This window comes from Tamandua tetradactyla, chromosome 20 (assembly GCF_023851605.1).
Source record: "Tamandua tetradactyla isolate mTamTet1 chromosome 20, mTamTet1.pri, whole genome shotgun sequence".
NCBI classification, from domain to species: Eukaryota; Metazoa; Chordata; class Mammalia; order Pilosa; family Myrmecophagidae; genus Tamandua; species Tamandua tetradactyla.
Genome location: NC_135346.1, coordinates 43,242,999 through 43,255,776, shown reverse-complemented (window position 1 = coordinate 43,255,776; position 12,778 = coordinate 43,242,999). Strand labels below are relative to the sequence as shown.

The window sequence follows — 12,778 nt, the reverse complement described above, 5'->3', positions numbered from 1 at the left end:
TATAAAGGACTGTGACTTCCATCTCAAGCTCTCCTTTTCTTTTTGTCTCTCCTTCCTTTACTCCCTCTCTTATGGAGAAAACTGAGGCTCTCTGCCAATAACCACAATGAGTGAGCCTGGAAGCAGATTCTCCAGCACCTTCATATAACTAGAACCTTGGTGAACCAGTTCACTCTAACTTCATAAAAGTTTCTGTACCAGAATCATGAAGCTAAGCCCCCTCTGGATTCCCAAGCCACAGGAACTCTGTGAGATAAGAAACGTTTCATATTTTAAACTGCAAAATTTGGGATAACTGACAGCGGAAATGGATAACTAACAAAAATACCGGCAATCTCTAAAGCAGATAGGCATCTGGAGCAACTCAAGCTGGCATTGGAAAATTGTTTTGATAGTTTGGTATTTGTCAGTTTAGCAAATTTTTTTATAATGTTAAAATACACCTAATCTATCACCCAGCAACCCCTCCAAGAAAAATGAAAACATGTTCACAGAAACACTTGTACAATAATGTTCATTCCAGCTTTGTCCAAATAGTTCCAAACTGGAAGAGTCAACAGGAGAAAGAGTAAACTATAATGTTGAATGAATATCACTCAACATTAAAAAGGAACTCACAATCTATGCAAGATAGTTGTGTCTAAAATGCGTTATGTTGAGCAAAAATGGTCAGACATAAAAGAATCTGCATACCATCAATTTCAGTTATATGAATTACTAAAACAGGAAAAATGTAATCTGTGGTGAGATAAATCAGAAGACAGTCTACTGGGGAATGGAGTGAGGGGAAAAGGGAATTATGATTGGTTGGAAAGGAGCAAGAGGGAGCCTGCTGGTGTGGTGCAAATTATATATATATAAATTACATATATAATAATATATATAGGGGTGTTGATTATACTGGTACATATATTTGACAAAACTCCTCTGACTACACACTTAGTGTAGTCAGTTTTTCTGAACAGCTTTTTGAATCTAACTTATGACTTTATTTTTTTAAAAAATTGTTGTGAAGAAGAATGTCTGTACAGGGTAGGGAATGAATTGCAAGATTGCAAAATTGGCTTCAGAAAGATACTTTAGGTGGCTGATGCAGTAACCTAGGAGACAGATGATGGTGAGTTTTGTTCTATGATCAGATCTATGAGACACAAAGAAAAGAGAAGAGTTATTCATGACCTTGCAAAGCAAAAAATCAGCTTGGATTGTCTCTTTTCTCATTACTCTCCAGATTGGATTGCAATTGCTTCCATTTCAGGTCATCGAATAGGGCCTGGTCCATTAAGAGAAGCAATCTGGGTTTTATTTGAATAATGGATTCTGTAATTTTGATAAGAAGCTCAAAAATAAGAATTGTGCATGCTCTTTAGGAAAAGACATTTATTTACATATGGTTAGCGAGGTTGTCTTCAGAAAGGAGTCCCATGTGGCAATAGGTCTTTTCTCCTTAAATTGGGACCTACACAAGTATAAGAGATATTATCAAGTTTACAATAATCTAATTAAAATGAATGAGGGATAGAGGCATTCTAGAAACATAAGGATTTTTATTCAATTGACTTATTTTTCAGAAGTTGATTCAGGAGACTAGAAAATTAGAAAAAAATTATTAATATATTCTTTTCGATTTGGTTAGCACCCACTCAGGATGTAGAGTTTAACAGGGGTGGAGAGGCTACTGTGTCTCTAATAATATCCCCAATGATAATGACTGAAGTAGTGACAATAAAATGAAAATAAAAAATAAAAAAGTAGCAGCAGCAACAAGGAATGCATATTGTGTGCCAATTCTTAACATGTGTTCTATCAATTATGACTCAAAATAAACATAAATAATTATCTTCATTTTTAATATGAAGAAACTGAGTTTGTATGAGGTCATGGAAGTTGACTGAGAGACAGAAAAAATAAGTAAAATAATAAGCAAACAACATAAAAATGCCTGATTACTTACTGAATGCTGTTTAAGTATTAAGGAAAAAAAAAACATTTACGAGGATAAGGGAAATTTGTGGTGGTACAGGATTGAGGGGAGCTTGCATTATATTGAGAGATCTATGTAGGCCTCATTGGAAAGGGGACATTTGAGAAAAGACTTAAGGAAGTGAATCAACCAGTGAATATCTGGGAGAAAACACGCTGCATAAGGAAATGAATCAAATGAAATTTCCACTGTCATTGGCATGACTGCAGTTCCAGAGCTGAGACAATGTTAGGTGACAATTATTGCACTTTTATTTAACACAAATGTGGTAGACTACTAAGAGACAGAACTTGCTAGAGAAGGCCAAAATTCGGTCATTGGTTCTTTATCTTTCACCCAACTTTTAGCATTATAAGAGAAATTTAAGGATTCAATGAGAAAGGAGTTCTTTTGGAACAGAGTTGTTCACCTAAGAGTAGAAAGAGGTAGGCAATTTTATAACCCATCTTCCTATGAGAATATTTGCTTCCACTGTCATCTCTACTCAAGTGAAAAGGAATTCAAGAAAACCACTTACAGGTGTCTAACATGAGGGAAAACTGATGGAATAATTCCCTTTCTTCACCCCAAACACAAAAGATGCATAGTTACAACTTAATACTCTCTGACAGATTGTGGACAGAGTATTCTTAAGGTAATTGGACCTGATTCTTTATTTTTCTGGAAAAAGTCTAAAGATAATAGATTGGTTTGATGTACCCAAGTGAATCTGAAAGAGAAAGGCCTTCATTTCCAGAATCTAACAGGCAAGTCTGCTGAGATTTCTTTTCTATTTTTTTCTCATGGGGTAACTGGATGAATGACAGAAAAAATAGACATGTTGGTACCATCTTGAAAAGATGGTCCACTTTCCAAGATAATTTAGCAGAAAAAGTCAGAGTGGATTTATCTTTGGAGCGGAACTGAGAGGGGTGTGATACAATATCTGTCACCATACACCATAACCCATGGTAAAAAGCAGAAAATGCAGGAGGTCCCCACTAGTGAAGGAAGGGTATAAAGGGTCATTTCCATAGAATCTATCAACAACTCCAAAAAGAATGATCCATCATGTAAGCACCTGTCACCAAGATGATACAAAGTAAGATCCTTATACTCCTTTAACTCTGTTCTCACCCTCCATCAACTTTGAAAAAGTCACAAGCAGCATAATAAGAAGAAATGGTTGGGATGCAGAAATCTAAGATCAGGCCAGATCAGAGAAAGGAAAAGGGTTAAACTGAATGAGAGTTTGAAGGATTAATTTACATGACACTTTAATAAAACCTGATAATGGACAATTCTAAATCCTAAAGTAAATAGAATTTATCTAAGATATTGTACGGGTGTGGGGAAGAAAGATTCAACCGAGGAGGTTTGAAGAGGAGCATAATATCTAGGCAATTCCAAGTCAACAAATCAGCTATGGGGAAATTCGAGCACGTAAGTTTCATCTTATAATAGAAAACATAAAATTGAATGATCTTTTGATTATTTTAAATATCTAAATATAGCTGCACTTCTGTTATCCTGCACAGTTTCCACCTATATCCAAATTATACTGAGTTATATCAGAGACTTTTAGAGGAAGATCTCACATATGTTCATATATCAATTTCAACTAGATGTCTTGTAAGTATAATCAAATGTTAGCCATAGGGTTAAGGTATTTCCCCAAGATAATTTAACTTATAAAAATTACCTGGACTAAGAATAAACCAAAAATATCTAAATTTTAACTACTTATAAGAACTTTGTCTATAAAGTATTGGTATATGAAGTTTATGAAGTGATCATCTAAATGATTCATACAATTATTTATGTTGTTTGTTGTAGAATTGAACAGATAATATTCAATTCCCATGAATGCTTTTGTTTTGTTTTTTTTTGTTTTTTTTTGCATGGGCAGGTGCCAGGAATCAAACCCAGGTCTCCAGCATGGCACGCGAGAACTCTGCCTGCTGAGCCACGGCGGCCCGCCCCAATGAATGCTTCTTTTTAACAAAAATGAGATGTAATTTTTTGAAAATATTTCAAAAAAGTAAATTAAAAACAAAGAATTTAAACTTCTATGAGCAAAAGGAAGTTAAAAGCAGATGATCTGGTTAAATATAGTTTTAAACTGGTGTCATCTACATGTTGTTATTATTGATTCAACAAATTGTTCCTTCAAATTTGCCGTGTTAAGAAGTACTAGGGAAAATCAATTTCCTATGAAGAAACAGGAACTATTTGAATACAGCCTCAAATTTTTAAGCATGCTTTTTTGTCCAATCATTTTGAAAGACCTTAATAGTAATATATATCCACTCAACTCTTTATCTAATGGGAAATGTTGTTTTATGAGGTAAAAATCAAAATAAACACTACTTTCCAAATGTTGCAGATTTCTGTGTACATGTGTATTTTATATGGTACCTTGCTTTTAGGATGATTATAATTGTATATATGAATTGAAAACTTGCTTGCCCATTCTAGAAGAATAAGATAGAGAGGGTTTTGGAAGAAGAGGGGTGAAAAAACAAGTTAATAATTTATTAATAAATAATTACTAGCATCTACTATTTCTGTCTTAGCAAAGGAATATAATTTATCAATATTGAAAAAAGATGGAAAGACTAAAATTTCCTCTTTCTGTACATATTTTTATAGATTTATTTAGTGTATTCTGCACTGAATACAAAAAAAGTTCCCAGAGATCACTATTTCTTGGTTCTATGGTATCCAATTGTTCATGTCTTAATATTTCTGAAATTAATTTCATCTCAAAATGAATATATACATTTAATGTGCTCATGTTTCTTTTTACCCTGTAAAGGGACAAATGATAAATATAACAATAAAATATTTACTGTTTTTGAATATTCACATTGAATTGACAAAAATTCAAAGTTATGTCCATAGGAGGTGAATGCAGAAAAATAGATCAAGCTGCTTGTGCATAACTTGAAGGCATTATCTTAAGCGTATATAGACTGTTGCTTAGAAGTCTGGTGGTTCAAAAACCTATCAATTGGTTATTGCTTAGTAAATTGGGTCAACCTTTAGATATATTATATAGCACCAAATAGTTTTATTTAATTGTCCTTAGTACAGTACTTTGTCTATCATATAGATATTTTTTAAATAATTAATACAATTTTAACTCCTCAATAATTACAACTTATTTGCAAATGAAAACGTCTCCTAAGGAGGATAACAGTCTTTAATCAAACAAAGACTCTTCTAGTAAAAGAGTATTGCAATATTAAAATAAAAACGAACTGGATGATTGCTGATGAGTTTCAGCTCATTTGTGGGTTTCAGTATCTCTGTCTTATGCCTTTACCAAGCTAGAAACCTGTTATACCCTCTCATAGAACCATGTGCCTTTCTGATGTAGCATTTATCAGAGTTGAAATTTTTAAATTATTTGTATACCTCTTTAATCATAGCCTATTGTTCCATGAGATCATAACCTCCCTCAAGTCAGGCACCGTGTCCTATTCAGTCATTTATTTCTTCCTACAAAGATTATATTGACATGCTATATCCACTTTGCTTCCATCATTTTATTTTAATATGTCTAAATACATTCAGTACTCTGTGCATATTTGTTTCACTACATAGTCTTTCATTTTACTACTTAACTTGAGGGTGGCAAGACTTCAATAATTACAAAGGATCTTTGCTTAAAACACCCCTTGTGTTCCCCACTATTATGTTATTTGTACTCATATGGTTTTCATTATGAATGGGTGGAGAGTGTAATGTCAGTGCTACTTATTTAACACTTACATGGCACTTTATCTAAACAGAGTTATACAATGATTTGTATAATAATATAGAATTATTACTGTATTTTTGTGTTCTTGTATCATAATACTATAGGAATTAATAGAATCTGGAGTTAAATTTCATTTTTACTATAACGCACTAATGTGTAGCTGATAAGGAGGTTTTGATTTTCTTTTAAAGGATATTTATTCTCTAAAATATGGAGGAAATGAATAGTAAATAACTCTTCTAGTAAGTCACCCTCCTAGTAAGTCAAACAATAGAGCGTTTTGCATCTCAAAATAATCCAATTTGTTTTTTTTTATTTTTTATGAAAAAAAGGTGAGTATAATTGGGCAATGTAGAGTATTGCATAATGAATATGATGAGGCAGGGGTGTTACAACTAATATCTAAGGAACCTTAGTTCCTTAATTTCTTTACGTCGTATTTTTTTTACAGCTTTCAGAAGGAGAAAATATTATCTTCCCCATTCAACTCTTAGAAACTATTGTGAGACTATGAGTGTGGATGCAGCCATTCTTAGGAAAATGTAGAGTCCAAATCTATTTCTAGAAATTGTAATTTCTTAAGATTCCTTATATTTGTCATCATATAGGAAAGTGAGTTAAATAATAGTTGTCTAGTTGAGGTAATTAAAAATATATCATCCTTGAATATCTACATATTGAAGATCTAGATATCCAGATATCAAAATGGTAATATTCATACTTTAATACTTAGTATAGTTGCTTAAATCTTGTCTTTCAGTTTTCTAATAATTTTTTTGGGAACTCTGAAGGGCAACATTAAGCCTGTAAGTTTGATCAACAGACAGAAAGATCTTCTCTTTAGAAATATTGGGATGACATACACTATTTAAGTTCCTGGGTAATGACTGGATTGCAGATTGACCTATGCTTTATTTACACAGATGTGGCATTTCAGAAATACATTTTCTAAACATAATTTTGGTTCAAGGTATAAATAATATCATTTAGCAGGTTCTCAAGCTCACCTAATAATGGAATAGCAGATTATTTCTAATTATTATTGCCTAGTGCTTCTACTTAAAACAAGATATAATTAACAATGGTATGATTGATACAGTGAATCTCAAGCCATGTCACTAAGTAAATTGAATATTTTTATTTATTCCAAGGGTTGATTGGATCTAGGGTACATACTTTACGTTCTATTATCTGAATGTAGAAACAGAGAATCATAAGAATAAACTAATACAAATCTTACAGCTAATACATATCAGTTACTACCCTTAAAATATAAGGAAACTATTATTGGTGAAATTAAACTAGTCAGAGACCACATACGATAACTAGTGATAGATAAGAAGTGAATCCAGTTTAATTATACATTATATATACTCTGTATATAATATATATGCTTATATTTATTCATCTATATATACACATAAGCATTGATATGTATCTATCCATACAAACATTTATTTTTATATAATGTTGCTTCTAATTATTTGTTGCTTTTAAGCAAATAATTGAATCTTTCTGTAATATTGGTTATGTACTTTGTCAAATGTGCTTGATGATGCTACTTCATAGTTATTGTAAATATGTTTACAAAAACTTATATATATTTAATCTGATTCAGTGTATTTATACATGATACAAGTAGGCATGAGAAGTCCAAAAGTTTTAAGTTGATACTGTGTAGTGCTTATTTAATTTCTGACTTTAAAGACATGAAATTGTTTTGTTGAGCTCAGCTAAATAATAAAGTAGCAATAATCAATGTATTTGTAAATATTAAATATTGTGATGACTAAATATTGTGATAGACCAGTTTTTTCAATGTGTGGGCTATAGTATGTATTGGAAAGGAACATTCCTGAGCTATACTCTAATGATTCAGAATTTTTGTGTGTATGACCCAGGAATCTCCATTTTAGCAAGTTTCTCAGGTGATTCTTATGAAAGCACTGTAAACAAGGTATGTGACAATTTAGAAAATTCTGTGTTTCAGAAGTTAACTTATTTCACTTATAGGAAAAAATGTTTGCTTTTAATATCATCACTCAAATGCTTTATTTTCCTCATTGTTTTACATAGATCACTTGTATCTTAAGAGTAGAGAAATGAATCATTTTCTTTACATCTACCTTAAGAAGGTGTCACATCTGGAATAACCATCCCAATTTTAACCCTACCCTTTAAGCACTAAAACTGCACTGACAACCATAATAGTCAAATAGCTCTGGAACTGCTCAACTTTTAATTGAGCTTCTGTGACCAGCCAACTCAGCTGGAGTGCTTTGTAGAACTACAAACATGTGCCATTCCAGTAAAGACTAATGTAATTGAATTGCATAAAGTCTCTCTTAGAATGGCTTGGAAATAGCACTGTCATAGTAAGAGGTAGCTACAGCCCTAACCACATAATATTTAGACAAAGATAATATCCTTATAGTCAGTCTTAATGTCTTCCCACTTAGAATGAAAACCCTTGGCATGAAGCACATTTAAATACAGAGATCTCTATTATTAAATTAAGTCTTCATTAAATCAATTATTTTGGAGATATCAGCTATGTTATCGTATGGACATTTATATAACTGCAATTATTTAAATTAAAAGCCAAGTCTTAAATTCCTACCTCTAATTCAGTTTTGTTATAGGGTAGAAGACAGCTGAGTACTTGGAAATATGGGGTGATTAATATTCCTTTTTTTTCTCAGGTAGGTGTTTGCTTCAAGGTAGACAATTTGAAATGCTATGTCTACCACTTATCAATTAAATATGCTGAAGAAATCATTTTATTTAACTAAATCCAAGTGGAGCATTGTAAAGATAGTAAATAATGAGCTTGACTGTAGAGGTCAGGTTTGCAAAGAAATAGGAATACGTTGGGGAAACACAATATTCACTCTTCACACGTGGTCATAGATTCTTAAAGTTGAAAACTGTATTAGAAATTAAATTATGTATTAGAAATTAAATTACTTATGGCACATGTTCCTATCACTCTAAATAATTTTCTGTAGCATCCTGATTTTTTTCATTCTTTTTAAGGCAATTTCACCTCATAATACGGTTTATAAAATTATGGAATGTGGTTTCAAATTGAACACATATGGTGTGTGAATGGAGTATATATGTATAATATGAATATATAAATACATACACACCTATATATGTATATGACTTCTCATACATGACATGGGCTTATTAAAATTCTTTATAGATGCCCCTTAGCCTTTAATGTTTGTAATGAGTTACATACAAATAAACATTTTGGACATGAAATTGTTTTGTTGAGCTCAGCTGAACAATAAAGTAGCAATAATCAATGTATTTGTAAATATTAAATATTGTGATAACTAAATATTGTGATAGACCAGTTTTTTCAATGTGTGATCTATAGTATGTATTGGAAAGGAACATTCCTGAGCTATACTCTAATGATTCAGAATTTTTGTGTGTATGACCCAGGAATCTCCATTTTAGCAAGTTTCTCAGGTGATTCTTACGAAAGCACTGTAAACAAGGTATGTGACAATTTAGAAAATTCTGTGTTTCAGAAGTTAACTTATTTCACTTATAGGAAAAAATGTTTGCTTTTAATATCATCACTCAAATGCTTTATTTTCCTCATTGTTTTACTTTTGTGTAGATACAACCTAATAATGTAGCCAATTTAATGAGGGAAATGATGTGTTTTTTGGAGTTGTATAAATGAGAGTCAATTAAATGTTTATTTTTTTTTCTCTTTAATGTTCTAGCTAATTCTGCTGCCACTGATTATTCCATTAGACTCTTGTATCTTGGCTCCTCGAATCTCAAATTTTTCCCAGTCATGAATTTTCCTTCTTTGGGGTCCCAGCTTCAGCTATCAAAGCTTCTCACTCCAACCAGCCCCTACTCAGCTCTTCCAATGGAGTTTTTATAGGGTTGCAGCAAACAGAAACTCGGATCATATTCTCTGTACCATACTATAGTGACTCCATTCTCTATGATTATTGAAAAACTATTTGTTTAAAAAGCCCCTATTAGAGGGTTTTCATGACACTTTCAACTGTAATTATTTACAACTATTTTAAAAGCCCATTTAGACTACTATGGCAAAATTGTAAAATGAAAATGTATCAGTAAGTTTTGCTTTTCATGTTATTGGAAAAGAAAATGTTGAGCTATTCCCACAAGACGACATCTTAAAAAGAATACTACTATGAGAAATAATAAAATTACACATTTTCTGTTAAAATGGGTCCATTGAAAGTAAAGACGCATAAAAACATCCTCATTTATTTGGTTATAATAACATTTATTAAAATGGATATAAGTAGTAGGAAGGAAAGAAGTATTCCTCTTTTTCTTAACTAGATTCTAATCCACAGGTTTCATAAATGGTAAGAATAGGGCCAACGATAATTTTTTATCTTCAAAAAAACCATCACAATGTCTGACTTATTTCTGAAACAAATCAAGTTTTAAAACTATACATAATATTAAATAGAAAAAAGTGTGTAAATTTTGAGTAGAAAACTTGTTTTTCCAGGGTTACATCAAAATGTACTACATGTAAAACCATGAAAGTAAAAGGTCCTCTACTTTTCTGAGATATCTACTGAATCTTAAGCTTTCAATGAAAATACATTATTTTTATAGTAAAGGAGGGATATGTGAGAAGTGCTGTAAAAATTAAGCTGATCATCCCTCTCCTTGAAACTCCAATGATAGGTTTTCACTCCTCTTTTCGACTGGGTCTCTTCTGCAGCATAAATCTGGATTTCTCATAATACACCCAAGGGAAGAGGGGCCAGAGAAAATGAAAAAGTATTTTTATAAAATAAAGTAATATTTCTCCTTATCCCTTTCATCTCTCTTTATCACAGCTAGTACATAAAGAGAGTCAACTCTAAGGAAAACCTAAGGGTACTGCCTTGCTTTCTTCTATAGCTGGTTGCGTGTGTGAATGTGTGTGTGTGTGTATGTGTTTCAGAGATGGTGGGATGGCATGAGGGTATTCCTTGTAGAGCTTTATTTCTGAATAAAAAGCTCTAAATATGTCAATATAGAAAAAAGTCAAGTAATGTAAATGGTGACCTTTAATATGCTTTTGGGCCTGGCTCAACATCCTGAGAGGAACTGTTGACGTGGGTAGATGAATGTTGAATGTGGAGAGACACTCCCCTGATACTTTTGTTCTGAGGGAGTTCAAGAAAATTTCAGTTCAAAGCACTCTGGAGAACACACCTGCTTAGCGTTTTGAGTCTTCTGGATGCATTTTCCCCCTTCCTCCTTCCCCTCTTCTCTATTCAGTGCAGCAAGGCTCTAAGGCATTAATGCATATTTGACAATTATGGCATCATATCCACCTGGTTCAGCATATCTTTCAGCATTACAGCAAGGCCAGTTCTTTTCCAGACATATTTCCCCCCATGCATTCATTCACTACATTCTCCACATCAAGCCCAACAGTCTCCCTCCCGTTCTGCAGAAGGGGCGGGGGGCACTAATCAGAATAGGGCCCTGGACTTCGTTAGAGATCTTTGGCTTCAGGTGCCTTCTGCTCACACTACATGGATGCTGTCTAGATTTAGAGATGTCCTATTGGGCTAGAAAATCCTCTTTCCATTTGTCCCAAGCCAAGGCTGCTGTCCCTGGTGCTGAACCATGTTTTCTCCTCGGGATGTCTGCTGCCGGGTCAATGGGGCAGGATAGAAAACCTGGCTGGCTGGCTGACTTTAACAATACCCAGGTGTAGAAACGAGTAACACTTCATTATACAGGAGCAGAGCCGCCCCCCATTTCTTCCTCACACATCATCTCCCGAGTGTGCGCCAGGACCCCATTTGCAATTATCTCCTCTCGACCCCCTATCCAAAACGCCTCCAACATGGCCTCAGATGCCTGCGTGTATCAGCACAGCCCACCTGGACATGAGATTGCAGTAATATCAAAACGCTACTCCCAAACACAAAGTATTTATGACGTTAGCATTTTCATTCTAAAACAAAGAAAATTAAGTCCAATAACTAGATAAATAAACAAAAGTGACCTTCCTCTTCTCTCACTCCCTTTTCCACTCCATATATCCCAAATTCCGTAAATTATAGAGCCCCAAATCCTAGGTGAATGTTTTCATCAATCTGGGTGGTCTCCTTAGTTCCACATCCCCACCCCTTCCCCCACCTCTCCGGAAGAAAACGATGGTGAAAACAGAGTATCTTACCCCGGATAGAGCGATAGCAGAAGCAGAATCCACACCGTCATTTTCTGGGAAAATACAGGAATCGAGTAGACTAGTCTTCCTGGGCTCCATATATTTGGCGAACTCATCGCCTTTTTTTTTTTTTTTTCCTCCTCTGGCCTCTTTCCCCTCGATTGCCGAAGGATCCCTCCCCTTTGTATTTTTATTAAGCTGTGATCTGACGGTGACTACCCCCACCTGTCTCTAGTGGGTCCCGTCACTGGGGAGACGTATTGCTCCCCAGCTTCGGGAATTAATATTCAGGGGGCAGAAGTAAGATCAGCACAAACGCATGCAGATATGATCAAAGCGTCAGCTCAGGCAGCGGCTTCCAAGTCTGAGGAAATATAATTGAGGCGGGGGGAGGGTGCAGGGAGAGAAGCATGCCAAGGCAAATAAGGAAGAGAGAAAGGCAGGCACACTCATACACATACTCATACCCCTCAAACTCACGCATCCTCCCTAAGGTCCATCGTTTTTTATTTGCTTATTTGCTTGTTTTAGTTTGATTTCTCTTTTAAAGAAGCTAGGGACCAATGTGTGTGTGTGTGTTTGCTTTTGTGTATGTGTGTGTGCATGCATGTGTATTTAAAAGAAAGAAAAATCACTAGAGGCTTTGCATGATTATCACGCAGATTAACTATGAGGTCAAAGTGGAAGTGAGGCACGGCTGCTGCAGCACGAATTAACACATGCGTGGTGTCTTTCCAGGGCTTTTAACCCTTCCCTGCACATAGACGCAGGCAAGGACTGGCTTTCATGGGAATAAGGGATTCTTTAATAAATCCCAAACCCAGTATCATCAATAATAGATTACTCTGGTCAGATATGC

General features: G+C 34.2%; 1 protein-coding gene across 5 annotated transcripts in view; it reads right to left on the bottom strand.

Moving 5' to 3' along the window:
• Positions 1 to 12,035, bottom strand: part of GABRG2 (gamma-aminobutyric acid type A receptor subunit gamma2) — a 117,874-nt gene extending 105,839 nt beyond the window's left edge. For all 5 annotated transcript variants that reach the window (XM_077138092.1, XM_077138093.1, XM_077138095.1 and 2 more), the window contains exon 1: positions 11,929 to 12,035. In XM_077138092.1, coding sequence (XP_076994207.1) covers positions 11,929 to 12,035 — 107 coding nt within the window. The remainder of the gene's footprint in view (positions 1 to 11,928) is intronic.
• Between the last annotated feature and the right edge of the window lie 743 nt (positions 12,036 to 12,778).